The sequence below is a fragment of the Onychomys torridus genome, chromosome 4 (assembly GCF_903995425.1).
Source record: "Onychomys torridus chromosome 4, mOncTor1.1, whole genome shotgun sequence".
Lineage (NCBI taxonomy): Eukaryota > Metazoa > Chordata > Mammalia > Rodentia > Cricetidae > Onychomys > Onychomys torridus.
Window position 1 is genome coordinate 45,859,705 of NC_050446.1, and position 21,216 is coordinate 45,880,920.

The following is a 21,216-nucleotide window of genomic DNA, read 5'->3' on the forward strand; positions in this document are numbered from 1 at the left end:
GCCTTCTAGGTTTCACTTTCTCAGACGCATTAGGTCCCATTAAGTGGCGGATCCATAGATCCTCAACAGTGTTGACAGGGAGACAGGGATGGCAGAACAGCTGATGAGGTAGCAACAAGCTGCTCTTCTCAGAATTCCTTGGTCAACACAGTAAGGAGTTAAGGTGGTGTTGGCTTCAGATCTGACCTTTGCATGTGTGGTCACCTCACTGGCATGATGCAGATCAGTCCGCCTGGGAGTTGGCCTCAGTTGACACATAACAGAGCCGTAGGCTCCCAAGGTCCTGCTGCAATAGGGCTACATCCGTGTGTCCAGGAATGTCAGTTGCTAAAGTGGTGCTTAGCCTCAGGTGGGATTGTGACCCTCATGAAGAATAGCATTTGGTTCCCCGTTTCTCAGGAATAGTGGCCTCTGTACTTCTGTACTCCGGGTAACTCTGAAATATAACTGAAGAGGTCGTCATAACAAGTCTGACTCAGCATGTACAATTGTCTCAGAAAGCGTGTATAGAGAGCAGTGTTTTTTTCACTTTTTTCAAAGTCAGAGACGAACTAGACACATGGCCGAATATACTGAGAAATCAGGTATTTCTCATACAGTGCCTTCAATGTACGACTAACGGCTTCTGGCTACACTGTCTACGTCATTTCTCTACTGAATTCATTCTCACATGACTCACTTCATTACTGTCTTCTGTTATCACTGTTGTGACTAGAGTCATCCAAGGAACATAGCAGTGACTTGTACTCCTAGACTGTTTTTGCTTTTAAAACTCTCGTGACGGACTCAATTTCGTAAATTATTCTCTCAGGATAATCAGCATGGCCACTTCATAGCGTAGACAGTTGAAATAAGGAAACTGCTGTCTCCTTAGGCTGACGTGTTGCCGAATGGTTTGTCTACAGTGCTTTGCTTTGTTGTTTTTTTTGTTTTTCCCTTTCCTTCTCCTCCTTTTCCAGAGAATGACAGCCCTGAGAAAAACCTGAATTCCAGTTCCCACTACCACCTAGGTCTCTTTGATCACATCTAAATATTCTTTCCAGGAACTATAATGGAAATAGCAACACATTTCCAACTATCATGGTAAGGATGCAGCTTCATGGTCACACAAAATTATTCTGCTAATTGAGGTTTATGTTAATTAAAAGCCAGAATTCAGCATGGGGAGATAGCTGAAACAGTAAAGCACTTGTTGCACCAGGATAAGAACCCGAGTTCGGATCCCCAACACCCACGTAAAAGCTGGATCTGGTGGCTCATGCCTGCAATCTTACCACTGGGGAGACAGAGGAAGTTCCCTGGGGCTCACTGGCTAGCCTGTCCTGATTAGTGTGCTCCAAGTTCATCAGAGAATTCTATCTCCAAAAACTCTAAGGTGAAGAACAGTGGCTGAAGACAGCAATGTTAACCTCTGACTGCTACATGTACACACACACACACACACACACACACACAGCAAAAAGTTCCATTCCAATACCCTTTTTTCCTGCCGCCGCCGCCGCCGCCGCCTCCTCCTCCTCCTCTGCCTGGATGGCTTGCTTTATTTGTGTATGGACCTCCTTGCTTGTCTACTTGCTGTGATAAACTGCTTTGACCAAAGAGGCTTAAAGGAGACAGGATCTGCTGTGGCTCACAGTTTTGTGGTGTTGTCCATTGTGGCAGGGAAAGTGTGACATTAGGAACTTGAGGTGGTGGGACAAGTTGTATTTGCAGTCAGGAAGCGGTGGGAAATGAACGCTGGTGTCAGCCTGCTTTCTCCTTTTTGTTCAGTCCAGTACTGCAGCCCATGCAGTGGTGCTGGGTCCAGTGAAGTGGGTCTTCCCACCTCAGCTACCCTGACCTAGATAATCCCTCATAGATGTGCCCAGAAGGGTACTTCCTAACTGGTTCTACATCCTACCAATATTAACCATCACATGCATAAAGGTAGAAACTCAAAACAAAAGGCAGTAAATACATCAGAGGGAAGAAGGCCCCATGGCAGTGAGCCCCTCCGTGACTCCGAAGCTGTCATTCACGACGCCTTCCTGGCCACTCCAGGGGCAGTGCCTCCCTTTTCTGGTTGGCTGTCTTCAGATGCCATCATGGAAACCTCTGTGGAGTTCTGCTTCTTTTGCCTGCTGACTCTGCCCCCACTGGAACATCATCATTTCTGTCCTATTCATCCTGTATCCTCAGCACCTGGAACCCTGCAGAGCACAGAGCAGGTGCTGGAAGACAGGATGTTATTGAGTGAATACCTGGGCACACTTTAGGAATGTAATCATCCCAGGATTCAGTTAGATTATTTCTTGTACTGTTGGTTAAAGTACTGCCGCTTAAGCAGATAGAGGCAAACTGGGGGGTGCTGGGGGGACCCATGGTACAGCTGGCCTGCTAGCTCCATCTTGTTAGTGTTGGCACTTGTCACAGCTGCCAAATTTTCCTATATTTAGATAGTTGTTTTATTTCTTCCTGTTTAGACTAACTGTAATTTTCCTCTCCTTGGGCGCCCTCTTTGTTTCTCCAAGGACAAAGTTACAATGAACCCCATTATAAAACCAATTGATGTTACAATGGTTAGATTCACTTCCTTCTTGGATTAAGTTTTGTTCATTGGAACAGAACCTACATATGCTCGTTCTTGTTATTGTTCTTGTACTGTTAGTTAAAAGCTGAATGTTATTTGTGTCTGTAGCCAATAGTACTTGAAAACTGAGAGTCATTCTCCAGGATGAAGCTAAACTGGGTGACGTATCACTCAATTCATATTTTAAAAAATGTGTAGTTTACGACATTCCTAACCACTAAGTCAATGATAAACCAGCTACAGTTCGTAGAACCACAGAGGTTAGTCATAGAGTAAGGTACTAGGTGGGGGACAGATATCCCTAGGAAAGGGAAATCGAATACATAGTTATGGATGGACAGAGGTTGGGGGACTGGAACAGGAGGTTCAAGCAAGGCAGAGGGAAAGGAGGTGTAGGGAAGGAGAGGGAGATAGCTAAAATTAAGGACCTTTTGAGGGGTAATATGGAAACTTAAGACAGTGGAAACTTCCCAAAATATAGACATATATGAAGGTGATCTAAATGAAATTGCCAAGTAACAGGGGAGACAGAGCCCCAGCTGGACATCTCTGTCACCAAATGAAGCTTTCAGTACTAGGAATGGGTTACATTTAATTGAGCTGTTGACCAAAGGGGTCCCATGGGGACAACTAGACAACCCAGACTGTTGCCAAGACTGTAATAAGTTGCTTTCCACAAACCGGTGGTCAGGCTCTCTTTCTGAAGACAACACCTACATAGCTCAGAGAACATGAAGAAGTAGAGCTGTGGCCTACATAGACTCTTCACCTCCCCACCACACACACAGGCTATGGTCTTGGTACCAAAAGGTACTCTGCATACTACCAAAGGAGAGATCTGAACACCAACCCAGCCACAAACCCTTTGATCTACAGTCGTGTCCTGCCTGAATGCTAGGGCAGTGGTGGCATAGAACCTGTAGGAGGAACCAACCGCTATGTGATCTGACTGAAGGCCCACTCCATAAGGTGGGACCCATACCTGACGATGCTTGGTTGACCAAGAACCTGAGACTAGATAGACCAAGGACCAAATACTTCTACTGTTCTACTTAAGGAACAGAGTGATAAAATGGCTCCTTATGACATTCTGCAATACTTATAGATCAGGGCTTTGCTTAGCCATCATCAGAGAAGCTTCCTCCTGCAGAGATAGGAACAAATACAGAGACTCACAGCCAGACAATATGCAGAGAGTGAGAGACCTTGGAACACTCAGCCCTAAAAGGGATGTCTCCATCACATTCCTCCCCTCAGGGTGCAGGGAACGCTACAGAAAAGGGGGTGAAAACAGTGTAAGAGTTGGAGGGAGTGGGAAGATACCAGTGAAGGAAGGCCTTCTAACACAACAGGACTGAGGAACATGTAAACTCATGGAGACGGAGGCGGCATGCATGGAGCCTGCACAGGTCTGCACCAGGTGGGGTCCTAGAGCTGAAAGGAGCAGTGGACACATGCCCCATCCCTAACCCAGAAGCTATCTCCAATTGATAACCATTTGCAAGTGAAAATTTAGTTTTCCCCAAGAGAGTCTCTCACTGGAGGAACCAACTAGTCGTAAGGGTTTACCACATGCCCAGCAGTAGATGAGGAACAGAAAAATGAACTCAGTGGCGTCTTAGGGCCTCCTTTTCTCACAGTGTTGGTCCAGGGCTGCTTCTTTCTTTTTTAACTTCATCTTTTTTAAAATTTTACATTCTATCTGTCTCTGTGTCTCTGTCTGTCTGTCTCTGTGTCTCTGTATCTGTCTGTCTCTCTTTCTCCCTCCCTCCCTCCCTCCTTCCTTCCCTCCCCCACAGGTTCTTTGCTTCTGTTCTATGGCATCTCTATCTGTCTTGTGTATTTTCTTGAGCTCTTTTCCTTTTCATTGTTTATTTTGTCCTATTCTGGTGTTTTTTTTTTTTTTTTCTTAATCATGTTCTATTCTACTCTATTCTATTCTAATCTACTCTATTTTATTCTACTCTATTCTATTCTATTATTATTCCTTAGAAGCCTGTTTGTTTCTGATGAGAGACAAAGAGTGGATAGATGGGAGAGGAGGTAGGGAGGAATTGGGAGGAGTAGGAGGGATGGAAAAACATAATCAGAATATATTACATGAAAAAAACCTATTTTCAATAAAAGAAATTATAAAATAAAAATAAATAAACATTACAGAGTTATCTTCATGAAGGTAAAAATATTGTCATGGCATCAAAAACCATCTAATTATGAAATTTTAGAAACTAATTGAAAATCTAGGATAGCATTGTTGTCTGACTCAGTGATGCATCTCTAAAGTAGTAATCGCATGATAGCCTGATACGAATTTTCTAGATAATACTTCCCAGTGATAACAAAATAATGTGTCTTCTCAGGTCATTTGCTAAAGCTGTTTATATTGGAGCCTGTAAAACGCCATTGTCTCATAGCCATTTCTCTTATAAAGGTTACTCCGTGCGTGCACTGAGCCATGCATGGCCTTTTGAGTGTAGACCGAAGCCATGAAGCCATTTGTATACTTTAGCCTGGTGCCTGATGGCTCCAGCTTGGTTCAGTTTCATGGACTCTCTCAGCACTGCCAGTTTTTGCTGCAGTAATAGCCTTATTTCTCACTTGTTTGCACAAGGAAGTTCTGTAATTGATAATGTGTGTGCATGGAGAACCAGACATCTGACAGCAGTAAGTGCAACCCCGAGAGCGTGGATGAGCCAAATGACAAGAAAGCAAACAGTGATAGGTTTATATTATAGACAGCAAACTCACAGATACTCTAGGCATAAACCAAACAAAGAAGCATTCAAAAGACACAGAGGAAAACATTCTACCTACATGGATATAGACTTGTCAGTGAGGCAGTGTGACTAGTTGGCCTGTTTTTTGTTTCCCAGTAAATAGAATGATAATTTGAGAAATCACATATTAATATCATGCCAGTTTCATTCATTACCTATCCATTCTCATTGATTTTAATAACTCTCTTCACTGATCGATGCTTTATCATGCATTCATAAAAACTTGACTATCGTGCCAGCTCACCACCCTTGCTAGGGCTCAGTTGCATCATCTGGCCTACTTGCATCTTGTATCACCTCCCTCTAAAAACTGATCACACATTTAGGGGAGATCAGAAGCTGTGAAAAGAGGGAGACGTGCATGATTAAAATCCAAAAATGATGATCAAAACTTGACTGCTTGGAGATCAATTCTTTGTAATTAACTTGGCAACCCATAAGATAATTTCTCTATACTAATGAGGAGATAAGTAGAATATTAGAACTTTACCACTCATTTAATGGGCATGGTTTGATCAGTTGTCTTATTAATATTGAGTAATGATAAAAACAAGTTGCAGTCCTTTGATGAATTTTAATATATGAAAGTGCCTGTAAGGAAAGGGAGGTAATTATTTTCCTAAATTAAAATTGCAAATTTTCATCACAATTTAATTTAAAATTTTAAATCTTTAATAATAAGTCTAATATAGAATAGGAACCTCACAGAAGATGACACACTGAGAAATAATTACCAGTTTCATGAGTTTTTCCTCAAAATCATAAAATTAGACCAAATAAGCTTTTTATTATCTTGATTACTAATAATTCTCTGTTGTATTTAATAAAGGTGACAGCTTTGTACTTCAGGACCTCTATGTTACAGGAGATAAACAGGGTCCCTACAAAAAGAACCCAGAGATCCTCCTAGATAGTGGGTTTGCTTTCCATGGGGATAGAGTTGGCAGTACAGCCAGAGTGTGCCAAAACAGGTTTGTCTTTTGGTAGAAAAAAAACATGGAGTCCTGTGAGAATTCTGAGTGCTTATGAGAAAACAAGACAAGAGTCTTGTGACCTCTGTTTCTTCCAAACACAGAATTGTCCTTGGAATATGTTCTCGTGCTTCTCCCAGGTGTAGCAGAGAGGAGTGAGTTGACTTCAGTGTTGTTATTCATATACACCTCTGTGGAGAAACATGTTTTTGCCACGTGTGGCTTGTCCTTGTGGTTGTACACTTTACTCAGGTGATTCTTCTTAGCCCTCAGAGTCTATTGTCTAATACTCTGAATAACGTTGGCTATTGCATGAGACTTTAGTCCCTCTCGTTTTTTAGGCCCCACTCTCCCAGGTTCATGCCACCAACTAAAGCAGTAAGCAGAGATGGGGACGTCGACGACAGTGAAACACAGGGTTAGAGAAGATCTTAGAAATGACTGGAGCCGACACAGGAGCAGCCTGATGGGTGAATTTACTGACAGTGTCATTGGCTAGCCTAGGACAGGCTGATCCCTGAGAATAGGGTTTCTGTACCCTTTCTGCTCTTCTCTATCATGTGTTCTCTGTGATTGCAGAGATGGGAGCATCCATCCTTTACTTTTACATTTCTCTGCCTACATCATATTCTCTGCTCATATAAATTAACACTGTCAGTGCTGGTCATTTGGATTTTGTATTTCCCTATAGCATTCTCAAATGATGATGTCATGATACAGCTATATCTCTTCATGTCCACTCATATAAAATGCTCTCCTTCCATGCCATTGTGAGCATTTCTAGGCAGACTCATTAATAGTTTCTTCTAGGATATGAATTTAGGGACTATAGACCTGTTTGTTCTTAATAGGTTTGAATCTATGACTCATCTGATGTGACACGCTACTTGTGGGTTTCCAGATATGATGCCCAGGCATGGGGACAAACTAACATTTTTCAAAGCAAGTGAAATTTCATATGCATGAAAAGTCAAGCTTAGAGTGATCTATGTTTTGAAGAAAGTGGAAGAAAAAGCTTTTCACTCCCTTTTAATGCAATCTCTTTGAAGTGTTCTTAAGGTGATTTTTATGTATGTAGGACTTAGCTCAAGGTAAATTTATATAAAGGAAAACAATGATACCTGTGAGAAATCCTGATGAACATTTAGTCTGAACAGCTTCCAAGGCCAATTCTTGTTCTCTCTCACAGCTAAAGATCATCTAATCACATTCTACACTGCCCCCTCAACAAAGAGTCTGCCTCCATCCAACCTTATTGGTTTGACTCTGGCTTTTGCTTGAGAAGGTTGGGGGAAGGATGCATCAAACTGAGTGCCAGACACTATGACTTTTCCATATGGTGAATGGCATTTACTTGAATAGCTCAAGGGTCTCTTTTGTTGTGAACAAGGGCTCTTGCAGATACATATACCTGTTGCCACAGGTGTTTCGCATGGTCAGGTAAAGTAGCAAAGGAAGCCAGCAGCACAGTGGCTTGAAAGACAAAGAAATGCATCTATGTCATGTGTAAAAGCTCTGCTTGGAGGCCTGGGACATGTCTGCTCCCCGTGACTGTCAGAGACTTGAACCCATTTCTGTCTGTTGATTTGCCAGCCTCAAAGCAAGTAGTTCACAGACTTCCTGGTTTGGAACCCTTCTATGTAACAACATCAAGATTACATAGACTCTTAAAGAGCCTTGTTTACATTATTGACATTAGACACTGTAATTAAATCTGTTGGTATTTGTTTATTGGAAATTAAAACTGAAGGACTTTTAAATTTTTTCTTTTGAAAAAAGTTATTTAAAAATTATTTAAAATTAACATGAATAAATCCTTTACATTTAACACAAATGACGTTTAAAGAAAAACAACTGTTTTCTAAAATTAAACAATTGAGCGGTTTTGTGGTGTTCTTCTTTAGTGCAGATCAACTAGATTTTTATTCCTATTCCTACAATCAGTCAGTTGTGATATATTGTCTTAGTTGAAGAAATTTAAATGAAGAAATCTAGACTCCCCAGATGCATAATTTAGTAAAGTAGAAATGTGTTGATGTGCCTATCAGGGGATCCAAAATAGAATTCTCTTCCTGTGAAGTATTTATTTGATTTGAAAGTATTGTGTAGGGAGTCTTACTCACAAAGCTGGGCCATGGTTGAGGGAGTCTTGAATTTGAGCCCTGTCGCTTGGGTCTGTTGTCTTTATAGCTTTGGTGAAGTTTCCCATGAGCATCTCACACAGCACAGCCAGTAGTGACACTTGTGCCTGGCAACAAGAAGGGGTCTCTTAAGATCAGTTAGCTTGTCACCTGCCTCTTTCTGCTACTTGCATTGCTGTTCCTTAGGAGCAATGCTTCCTAGCCTGCTGCTTCTATGTGCTTAGAAGTCTCCAGAGCAACTGACAGTGAGGCAGATGATCCCAGAGAGCCTGACATACTCAACCTATATTAGAGGCACTTTTTAGAACTGAAAAGTAATGTGTGTATTAAACTTTTCAAAGAAGTTGGAACTTGTTAGAGGGGAAGACCTCCAAGGGCCACAGGAAACAATTCCTGGAGGCAGAAAGTCAATACACTGGATCTTAGAAGACTAGGAAAGCTATGCAATGCCAGACCAGGGGCTCCGTGGATAAGGCAAAGAGGTAAATGTAGCTGGACTTCTCACAGCAAGGAACATGGCTTGGAGAGATGGGTAGACCAGTGAAGAATAGACTTTCTTACATGTTCACAGTGGACAACCAAGCCAGCAAGAGTCTAGAATGGCAAGAAGTATATTCTGCCTGATCAGTCACAAGTGAGGGCACAAACTAAGTTTTTTTTCCACTCTGGTAATAAAGTAGAGTAATGGAGGAATAGAATAAATGTTGGAATTATGACTCCATCTTTAAAAGACAAGGATATATTTTTATTTTCTCTGGAAATTCCTCCTCTCTATCTAGTGACTGTCTTCCATGTGTTTACTGCTTCCAACCATGTGACACTTTCCAGTAGACTCTTCCCATCCAGTACAGCCTCCAAGGCTGGGTTTAGTGCCCTTGGGTGTACTACTTTCTTACATCTTGTATTTGTAGCTGCTATAGTCTATAATGTACTTGTTTTGGTCTCCTGGGAGATAGCAAGATTGCCCAAAGATAGAGAGCTTGAAGGTGACTAATTCATGGTAGCCACTCAACAAATACATGAAAGACTGCATGACTACAGAGGGTACTATAACAGCACAGAGGTGTCAGGGCCTAGTGGGTGGTTTAAGAATAAGGTTGGTGAGGAATCTTTGCACACAAGAATGAATGTAAGACTTTGTGTTATATCAGTTGTTCATATTAGTCTCACATTCTACTTTAAATTGAGAAATTAGGATTAAATTATTAATAGTATGTTTGTACTTGAAACAAACCTATAAATACAAAAGACCTCCAAAAGCAGCTATTTCCTGCACTAGTGTTAAATTTAAAGCTAATTAAATTATTGGACAATTTGAGGTGGCAATGTATTAGTAATCTCTTAATGCTGCTTATCCATAGAGAGCAAATATCTTTTATAGGACCATTGAAACTTCATAGGCTGGACTTACTATATTCGAATAAAACTTGTTCTACAGAAAACAGATAGATATGACAACCTGTGTAATTTAATATTGATAATACAAAAGAAATCACATGAGAAACTCACTACTCAGAGATAACTACTAAATAGCTAGTTTTTAGGGTGTGTGTGTGTGTGTGTGTGTGTGTGTGTGTGTGTGTGTAATATAGTTCCCTCTCCATGTCCACTGCTGCTACTACTAGGGATTCAATCTACTGTTAATAAAAATAATGCGGAAGAATTGCACATGTACTGAACATCTACGGTCTTCTGAACACTAGAGTGTAACACTTATGCCCAGAGCACTTTCACTGGATTAGGCATTGTGCTTAGTCTAGAGAGGCTCTAAACTATGGGGGGATATTCACAGCAGTATATAAGCAAATGCTCCCCCAATTTATACAAAGGTCTGAGGGTTTACAGATGTCAGTGTCTTTGAGGGGTCACAGAATCAATCCTTTGTGGATATTGAGCAAATACAGGGTCTGCTCTATATTTTAAGCATGTTACAGACTCTTCTTGTAATCTGATTTTCACATAAAACATGCCTGTCATGTTAATCCTCCTTGGCCCACATGATGTTAGCACAGCTGGGATAAACAGTTCCATGCATCCTTGACGGCATTCCATGTGATATTCCAGCTGTGTTACCTCCTCACTCTCCTTTTTCCAGAGCTGTGGAGATCAGTTAGACTCAGGAAGGTACAAGCTGGAAACACGAAGAAATTAACACTGCAGCTTTCAGCCAATAGGAGATGGGAGGGGTGGGCACATTGCAGGTGTCCCTGCTCTGAGTCAGGACTGTTACAGGATGCCTGTGAGGAAGAATTGCAGGGGCTTCCCAGTAGGAGAAGGATGGTGCTACCTGCAGCAGGAATCAGTTCATTTCTGCAAACTAGATCACGTTTCCTCCTCCTCTAGCTTGCTTTCTCCTCAACAGTCTGTATCCAGTTCTTCATCCCAGCATCTGCTTTCAAAGGAGGCCCGGCTCAGAAAATTTCAACCTCATATTAGTAATAATTATATTTTTTCCAGTCTTTCATTATTAGAAAAAGAGCTATAATAGATGTACCAAACGCCTTTACAAAGAGGCCTGATATTTTGTGGGTTTTTTTTTTTCTATAATAAATGCTGGGTCAAGGGCATGCATGTTTTAAAGGATCTTGATATATGTTAATTTGCAGAGTATTGGTTTCTCTTTGCACTGATGACCCCTTGATATTAAGCTTGTTAAATATGTGCCAGGCACTGCAATGAAATAAAGTCTGTCCAGTTGTGTTCTATAACTTTGAATATTAAAGCATAAACACGTCTTATTTAAATGCTGCCTATTTGTATCTTTGCTCCATTTTTCCATTGTTTGTTTAAGTCTCTTAGTCGGTGTATGATTCCTTTACATATTAGAGCTATCGGTCCTTTGTTATGTGTTATAAGTTATGCTGAAATTGTCTTTTGACTAATTTATGCTTCTTAATAGCCACTCGTGTTGGCTTCGTTCCCAAATTCCTTATTAGCCTGCACATCTGCCATCTCTTGTGTTGACATGGTCACCGTTTTCTCCTCTAGAAATCCTTCATATTCTTTCTCCTTTGTCTGGTCTTTTTATCCCAGCTTCCTCTTCTAAACATGGAATTAACCAGTGCATTTTGATTTTTACTGGTGGTTGCACAGACAAGTATCCACATCAGCACTGATGGAAGCAGCCTGACATGCTGATCTTGAGAACTCAGCTGTCATGCTCTATGACTTTTAGGTGTGTTGGAGCCCTTCAGTTGAACAGAGGCAGAAAAGCTGAGGTCTACTGGCTGAAAGGAACACCACTTCCATTCCCTCATCTTTGTTTCTCTGATAAAACCTTCATGGAGGCCCTGTGGTGTCAGGGCCAAGACCCATTTAGGGATCTTCTACTTATGTGTGCTTGGCAGATCTTTAGATTACTTTTAAAAATGATTGCAAAATGTTCTGAGACACATGCAAGGCCGGATCTCGAAGAACAGCATCTGTGTTAAAGCCTGATCGATATGAAAGGCTGCTATCCCTCTATGCTACCACAGGGTCAAGTCCAAATTACATCTTCACATCACAAGAACTTTCAAAGCTAACACAGATGCCATGCGCCTCCAGGAAGAAGTTACCACTTTGCTTTGTAGATGTATAGTCATGTGTCTACAGGCTCAGAAAAAGGAGAAAAGGATGCCTGTTACATTCCAGGCTACTCACTACTTACAAGCATAGTCTTTAGGATGAAAGACAATTAAATACAGTTTCTTTGTATCTTTATTTAAGATCACAAAACATTAAATGTATCTTTTGATTCTGTTTTAGTTTACAATAAAATATAGATTATTATATGAATTGATATGATTTATAATGAAGTATATAGTTGAGTGTTTATAGATATTAAACATTATTAAAAATACAGGTGCAAGGAGAGCTAAACAGAGATGTTAAAAGATAGGCAAAGTGGGTATGAATGAGCTTCAGGGTTACATGTCAACTTCCCAAAGCCAAGATGCAATGTCAGAGGAGGTGACCTTATTCTCATGAGTCAAGGAAACATGCAAAGCTTTAACAGAAAGAAAAACACACAATATTTTTCCCTTGGACTAAAATTTTCTAAAAAATAAAATTTTACTAAAAAATAAAATTTGCTAAAAATTTTCTTCTTTGGGGCTAAATTTGAAAAAAAAATATCATGTGGAACTTTCAATGGAACTCAGCATGAAGAAAGGGTGATTTTCTGGTATAGGCTCAGTGCCAACATGGAAGCATTTTCCTTATATCTGTTTTTGACAGTAAGGCCTGGATACAACCAACAGATATAATGTTGAAATATTGCAATGTTGCTTGGTTCGACTGTTTTCAGGGGGGAAAAAAGCAATTTGGTAAAAGAATTTGCAATATTTATGTGTTCTTAGTACATATTTCCTTAATTCAAGAAGTACCTTTCTAGTATTTCCATGCATAATCCAAAGAGCCATACATTTATTGTTTAAGCTGTACAGAGTGGTAGATTTTAGGCTGTCTTCCTTTGGTCATGTGAAAACCAGAAGGAAGTTTTGTTTGGTTTTTTTTTTTTTGCTTGTTTGTATGTTTGTTTGAGACAGGGTATCACCATGTAGCTCTGGCTGTCCTGGAACCCATTATGTAGACCAGGCTAACCTCAGATTCAAAGAGATCCCCCTGCCTCTGCCTCTGCAGTGCTGGGATCAAAGGCATGCACCACTATACCCAGCCAGAAAGGAGTTTTGGTGAAAACAGGAACTGAAATTTTGCTTCTATGATGCTAACTTTGAGTATATGCCACAGACCTTTCATATATTTGATAAAGCAGCACATATAATTCATATTCAACACATTCAAAGCAACATATTATAATTCTTATTATTCATGTTCTCTTGTTAAATTAAAATAATTATTTTGAACAAAACTATTATCCCCTGAGCTTCAGGTAGTCACTACTTCTTGAAAAAATATGAATGTATGTATATATGATGTATGAATCATATACATGTATGTTTGTGTGTGTGTGTGTGTGTGTGTGTGTGTGTGTGTGTGTGTGCTTATATTTTTATTTAATCATTGAACCCTTGCCTGGTAAACTGTATATTCTTTTCTCTGGTTGTTGAACATCTCTTCTCTCTTTAGCCTAAACTGGTAAAGTGAACAGACCTTATCTGTTTTTATGTTCGATTCATGATGGGATCTCTATAGTACAAATGATAAAAAGAAACCTGATAACCCAGATTTACTTACTCTTCAAAAAGTAAAAGAATAAATATCACTCAAGTCTTTATATATGTGAATGAAAACTTCAAGGTGAGCCCCAGAAGTACCCAAGGCTCCATTCTGCTCCTGGGATTTGGTTGGTTGGGGGTGAAAAGATGTATGCCTCCCCTGGGGCTCTGTATTATTGATGAATGTGCTTGCTGTTGAGTTGGTGTCTGGGAGCAGATGTGCATAATGTAATGAAAAATCCCTTTGTACATTGTGGTTTAGATTGAAGGTGTTAAAGGTAATTTTTCATACACTATAATGTGACCTTAGTCTTAATAAGATACTTTGTAAATTAGCTTAGAGTGAAATCAGTTGGTTTGTAATTTAGTAGCTGGCAAACATCATTTGAGAAGTGTGGTCTTATAATGCTATGTTAGCTTAGACTGCTGTAACAAAATACACTGGCTGGCTGAAATGTATTCCTCACTGTTCTTGAGGCAGGAAGCTCCAAATGAATGTCTGGCAGGCAGTTCTGTCTGGTGAGGGCCCACGGCCCGGTGTGCAGATGGCCACCTTTTGCTGAATTCTGTACATGCTCTCTCTTCTAAGCATGTGTGTGAAGAGGAAGAAAAGTATTTAAAGGGTATACCTCAAATATAGAGATGTTGAGTGTTGAAACATCTACATATTGATTCAGGGTGGAAGCACACATCAGTCCGTGGTAGATTTAAAAAAATTAAAAGAGTGTTAATTCAATATCTCTTGACCAGTTCAAATATGGAGACAGCAAGCCCAAGCATCTCAGTGGTCACTGATAATGTGGAACTCTCAATGTAAAGGGCCTGGGGATTTTCTGTAGATTAAACTGAATTTGAGAGGACTTTTCAATGTAACAGCACTCAAATGTTATTAGGTAATAGCCATATACACGAAAATGTGGAATAAATCCCAATGTCTACCCAGTGCTTCTCCTGTGCTTTTCTGTAATTGTCTATTCTTTATACACCCAGAGCACCTAGAGGGGAGGGCAATGCAAGGGCTTGAGTTTGCAACTCACTCTTCCCTACTGTCCAGGTAGGTCACCCATTTATTACTGTTCCCCTCCAGGGTGGATTCTGCAATGATACTTCACCTTGGTGCATATATTAAAATGTGGACTGTGCCATTGTGTGTGTTTGGGTCTGTGCATGTGTATCACAGTGGCTCAGAAATGAGAGATATGGTAGGAATTTATCTTGCACAGATAGTACAGAAGTAAGCGAACAAGGACTTACGGTAGGGTGGAGCCCCTGATGCCAGTCTTGGTAGAGCATCCATCTCAAAGTTCAGTTCTCATTATCTCCCTCCAATGGCCATGAAGGAGTGTGGCAAACTTATTCCCAGTCCCTGTGAGGAGCAGCATCCCAAAGTGTCTCACAGAAATTCTGCTCACAGCCCTTCTGCTGGGAGTTAGATCCACAGCTATCTTAAGGGAGGTTGGGTAAGAATCACTGCCTTGACCAGCAGAATCCCTGCTGCAAATGGCTATTAGAACTAATTCAGTTCATCTGCGCCAATCGGAGACTAACAATGAGTTGGTGAGAATCAGCCCTTGTAATATCCTCTACCACCTCACTACCGAGTACCATCGTGATCTAACAATGCCAGCATCACTCAGGCACCTCAGAAATGCACTTTCACCCCTCAGCCAGATGTGCTGAATCACAGTCTGTGTTTTAGCAATGTGGTGAGCTCTGAGCCACCATGTTTTTTGTAAATCTTTGAAAGCAGGTATCTGCTAGCTGTGTCATTTTTGATTACTGACAAGTTGTATGTGGATTAAATGAGATAATGTGTTTAAGTAACCTTAAGTCTGCACAGCGCTTCATAATGTTACTTACATGTACAGGTGTGAAGCAGGAAGAGGCTGCTTCTGAGCTCCCTAAACAATAAAAATTGAGAATTACAAGACTTCTCAAGTTTTTTTTAACCTTTTAAAAGTAATGTTTTTATTTGTTCTCTGAAAACTTCATACATTAGTATGGTGTATTTTGATCATATTCATCCATCACTAGCTCCCCCAAATTCCCCCTAATGTCTCCCAGTGAGTCTTAGTTCTAACTTCATGTCTTCTTTAAAATGTATTCATTGATAATTTCTTATATGAATATTGTACTTCATTCATTGTCTTTCCTTTCCCTCCCTCTAACTCATCCCATGTCCCCCCTTCTCATGGCTCCTATTCTTTTTTATTGTTATATAATACATATACTTATTTGTTTGTTTGTTTGTTTGTTTGTTTGTTTGTTTGTTTTTAACACAACTGGCAGGTCCCCTTAGTGTAGTTCCTATGTGTATGTGTTTAGAGCTGATCACTTAGGATTGGCACTTGTCCCTGGAGAAGGTTGATTCTCCCTCTCTCAGCAGCCATTAATTGCTTGTAGCTCTTTATCTAGGTGTAGAGTCTTTTAAAATCTCCCCTATTCGTGCTGGGATGTTGACTGGTATTCTTATTGTACAGGTCTTGTCCAGGCAGCCATATTGTGAGATTTCAGGGGTACAGCCCCTTATTCATACAGAAAGACACTGTCTCTCAGGAGATGTCCTGGCCCTCTACTGCATACAGCCTTTCTATGCCCTCTTCTGTGATGTTCCCTGAACTGAGGTGTAGGAGTTGTGTTGTAGATGTATCATTTGGGGCTGAGCATCCCATGATTAATTGATTTCTGCATTTTGACTAGTTGTGGATTTCAGTAATGGTCTCTGTTTGATGTAAAATCAAGCTTCTTTGATGAGGGGTAAGAGCCACACTTATCTGTGGCTATAAGAATGCATTTAGAAATTACACTCATTTAAGAAAGTGACAGTATTAGGTTTTCTAGGGTCCATGGCCTCATCAACCGTGGGTAGTAAGCCAAGTTTTTAGTATTTGTCATGAGTTCTCTCCTATTGAGTGGGCCTTAACATCAAATATGATGGCTCTTGGTTACCCACCAGGATTTAAGTGCCACAATCACACTTTTCAGGATATATTGCTATTCTAGTCATTTTTGTGGTTTGGGTAGTTTTTATCTAGGTTTCCAGTACCAGACATTAATTCCTTCCTGTGGAACGGGCCTCATATCCAATGAGAGAACTGTCAGGGCTCCCACAACAGTTGGACCACACTGCAGCAATGGGCATATCTTATCTGATAGGTGGTTATTGTAGTTCACAAGGTTCACAGCTGGATGAAAATTCCAATGCCTTTTCTCCCCAAGAAGTCTGCAAAGCACCTCTGCACAGGAAGAAGGCTACCCAGTAGGGAAAAAGCTTTCATCTTAGGCCCAGCTTGGTTTCTTGGTATCTTGCAATCAAGATGGGTAGTATCTTCAGCAACAGGGTCTTACCATCTAATTATGGTGGGCAACCAAGAGCAATGTTAAGAGACTGGTCTGTTTTATGGGCTTTGGGAGACGCTGAACAATTCATAAGGACGTATCACAAGCCTGTGTCTGGATTTTCGTTTTATAACCCATGGCTCCTGGGATTAGCATTAAAATTTTATCAATGGAGAAACTGATTACAGGAATTGATAAAAAGGTTTCATGGGATAAATTTAATTAAAAACAGTTATATGTGGGGACTGGAGAGATGGCTCAGTGGTTAAGACCACTTGCTGCTCTTGTAGAGGACCCCATCCACTTCCTAATCACCCATTAGGCAGAGAACCGTGGTCTGTGACTCCAGTTCAGAGGATCCAACACCCTCTCCTGGCCTTCAGGGGCACTGCATGTATGTGGTGCATAGAGATACATGTGGGCACATCACATATACACATAAAATAAAAATAAATCTTTTTTAAAAGTTATGTATAAGATAATCTTATTACAAATTGCAGTTTCATATACCAGAATCTAGCCATAGGCTGAATATCCATTCTTCAAGAGTGGAGTCTAGAATTATTCCAGATTTTAGCTCTTTTTGAATTTTGTAATGTTTATAAAGTTGTTAAATTTTTAAGGTTTTCTATTTTGGAGCACTTCTGGTATAAATTTGAAGCTAACAGATGCTGAGCACAAGAGAATCACCTTTTGCTATGGGGTTCTGTTTTGTTTTCTGTCTATAACATGTGATCAATCTATCTCACAATGTTTAGGGGCATAATGTGAGGAGGTCTAGAAAACAGTACTGGGCATGCAGAAGTGGGACATTACTATCTCATGTTGTGCTGCTTGTGAAAGAACCTTACTCTTACAATATTAGGTAAACAGCTGGCCAGCTGAGCTGGAGCCCTGGTGGCTCTGTCGTATGTACAGTGTCTAGTCCTTTGCCCGTGCTTCAGGTAGAACACTCGAGATAGACAAGTGTCCTCTGCACGGGGCAGTCAGTTGGCAGGACCACAGAAGATGTGGGTCTGATGCATCCAGGGAGAAGCTTCAGTCTTAGAATAAAACGGATACACAGAGAAGCTGAGGGAGGAAGAGAAGCCCGGGGTGCTGGGTTTTGTTCTGTATCTGCTGTCCTGCCTGTGACAAGAAAGGATGGCCACAGTAGAAAAGACCACCCACCACTGCATGTGGAACAGCTGGTACCCTGTGCCCTGGGGGCTCATGGATAGATCCAGAAAGCTCTACCAGCCTGTTATAGGCCTCACACTTAACATTCATGGTCCTTTTCATTCACGCTCAGGACATGCTGATCTGTGTACTTGAGCACTAACACTGAGGGCTGGGGTAAGCATGTGCTTATGTCATACTTCTCCCTTGGGGATTTCCAGTTAATTATGGAGATAACTTTGTCAGTGATAAAGGCAGCAAGTAACATTGTACTGAACTTCAGAATAGATTTAATGCTATGCCCACACTTTTAAAACATGCTTATATATGTATATTTAAAAATAAATCTGTATTTTTATCTATATCATGTAGGGAAAAAAAGACCAGAAACATACTGTAATTTAAAATGTTAATGCTAATGAGAATTTAGGTGTTTTTCTAGATCTTCTCCAATAAACATAAATTATCTGTATGCTATGAGAATATAATAACTTGCTAAGCTTTTGAAGCTGCCGTAGTGTTTTTATACACTCCATCTCATTTGGTCTGCATTTTGCACTGTCTTAGTTTTCTCTTGCTGCGAAGAGATGCCAAGGCAACTTAGAAAGGAAAGCATTTAATTGGGGGCTTGTTTACAGTTTCAAGGTGAGTCCCTGACCATCATGAAATAAGCATGGTGGCAGGCAGGCCGGCATGGTGCTGGAGCAGTAGCTAAGAATTTCCATCATGGTCCACAAGTTGGAGGCAGAGAGTCGAGGGAGGAGGGACTGAGAGAGACTGGGCCTGGTGTAAGCCTCTGAAACCTCAAATCTCCAGGGACATACCTTCTCCAGCCATGCCACACTTAACCTCCTCATCCTTCCCAAAACAGTGTCACCAGCCAGGGACCAAGCATTCAAATATATGTGCTTATGGGAGCCATTCTTATTCAAACCACCACACACCCCATAATAGTAAATATCAATGGTATAAATAAGAGAAATGAAGGAAACAGACGACACAGTTCAAACCCCCAAGAAATCAAGGACAGCAAGACTACACGGTGTGAATAGTGTTGGCAAATGAAAACCTGAAACAGGGGAAAACTCTCAAAAGAAAGAAGGTGGACAGTGCATAAGTGAAGAGGAAATACATGGCCCTTTTTTTTCAGGCTCAGATGGGACATAGTGACTACATGTCAGCAGGAACCACAGTCTCTATTCGATTGCAGTTGAGGAACTACTGAACTAGGTGACCTAAGAAGGTTTTCCCGACTCAGGGCCTGCATTCACCTATTGAAAAAAAAAAAAAAAAGACAATTATCAATAGCTGTTGTAAGGATTAAATGAGTTAATATGCATAAGTACCACCATGATGTGTTAGACATAGACAGGCCTAGCAAATATGAATTGCCAGAAACTAACTTTTCATCCCTGTGACACAGGAGTGATGATCAGAGAGATGAATCATAAGAACAATATAGGTTTATCAAGTGCATAGAGATGTGTACTGCAGAGTTGATGGCCAACAGCAGATGAGGAAAGCCAGTGATAACATTAATAGAAAGATATGAGGATGTTGATTCTGATTGTTACTGATTGGTTCAGCTCTCTGTCTCAGTTCAAATCAATCCATGGCTGGTGATTGTGGGTTTTGGAATTTGTGTAAATACTTAGATTTTTCTAACTTATATGTTTGTATAAGGCAAATAGTTGCCATCAAAGAAGAATGATTTGCCCTAGAAATTTGGACTACAAGTTGGGAGGTAGAAGGTAACACGAGAATTCCTCTGAACCATCCTGCTGAAGTGCAGCGTGTCAGTGAACCCTTTCCAGGAGTAAGGAAAAAACTTTTTAAATATTGAGGCCTAGAAATTCCAGGGTAAATTGTACCAACTGTTGGCAATGCTTTTCCATAAGTGAGGTGGATGATTTGCATCTGGTCCTGGAGGCATAACTGTTGCAGTTGGTACATTGCAGAAACACCAATGAGTGACCAGCAGAATCTATAAATCTCCAGATGTAAGAGAGAACTCCATTTGAGAGAGCATGTGTGGTGGGATGCCTATTGTTTTAATAATTCTAAAGCATGCAAAGTCTATTTCTTTGTTTGTTTTCCAGACTCCTTGGTTGTGGAATACAAGACACTGCTGGTATAACTACCCCTACCAGGTAAGGAGGTCTGACTTCTGGGTTTACAGATGTAGAGGATTTTCCTTAGGTGAACTCCTGGTGTCATACAGGCTGCAGGAGGTTGAGTAGCCACTTACCTTTTGGTATTGCACCTGCTTGTGAATGTCAACCATAACCCAGTGAAGACAGGGCTTTGTGTGTTCTTAATGAAGAGCAGAATCAAAGTCGGGTGGTTTAGCAAGTGGAATAAATATGGAGAGTTCTTCTGTTGGAGAAGAGGATGTAGTCACTTCAGTGGGTGGCAGGTTCCTGTTTCTCAGTACAGAGGAAAGGCTGAAGGTCTGCTGGCAGTGCAGACTTGCCTCTACAGCAAACATGAATGTTCAAGTGTGGCGCTGGAGCTGGCCTGCTGAGTTCTGTTGACTTTGTAGCTTAGAAGTGGCCTCTAAATACGTAAATCAAGCAGCATTTCTCCAAATGCAGAAAAATGCTCTGATGCCATTACACCTGGGTGAATTTTCTATGACTAAAAAGGAAATGCCATCTTTGATCATTGAAATTAAATCACGGCCCTGAGGGGGGAGGGGATGTTTCCCCCCTCTGCTCACTGTGTACTTCTGCATCTCCTCACGAATTCAGTAATCTTAGCACAAGTCTTTGTCATCTCTAGATCAGTTAGTTTTGGTGAGCTTAAAAAAGATCAAAGGTGGAACCAGGAATTTTCTAGTTTGTCAAGATGTACCCTAGAAGGGAAGCAAATGGAACTAGGTATTGGAGTAAGCACCTTCAGTTTCTTTAGCTTGAGATTGCATTTTAGAGCATTGGGACTTGCTGTGTGCAGAGGGTTAATGGGAAACACACAGTCCACATCTTCTGTGTTGTCCATAGAGCTGCACCTGGTAGAGGCTGACTGACACTGGATAGTCCTTCAAGGCTAGGGACATGGAATTCCAGTTTGCATTGGAATCCCTTAATTTATTTAGATTAGAAA

The 21,216-nt window shown here is 40.8% G+C and overlaps 1 protein-coding gene across 1 annotated transcript in view; it reads left to right on the forward strand.

The window, feature by feature from the left end:
* The window catches only part of Cers6 (ceramide synthase 6), a 276,983-nt gene that overhangs the window by 195,736 nt on the left and 60,031 nt on the right, over nucleotides 1-21,216 (forward strand). The window contains exon 5 of the mRNA XM_036184679.1: nucleotides 20,214-20,264. Within this exon, the coding sequence (XP_036040572.1) occupies nucleotides 20,214-20,264 (51 nt within the window). The remainder of the gene's footprint in view (nucleotides 1-20,213; nucleotides 20,265-21,216) is intronic.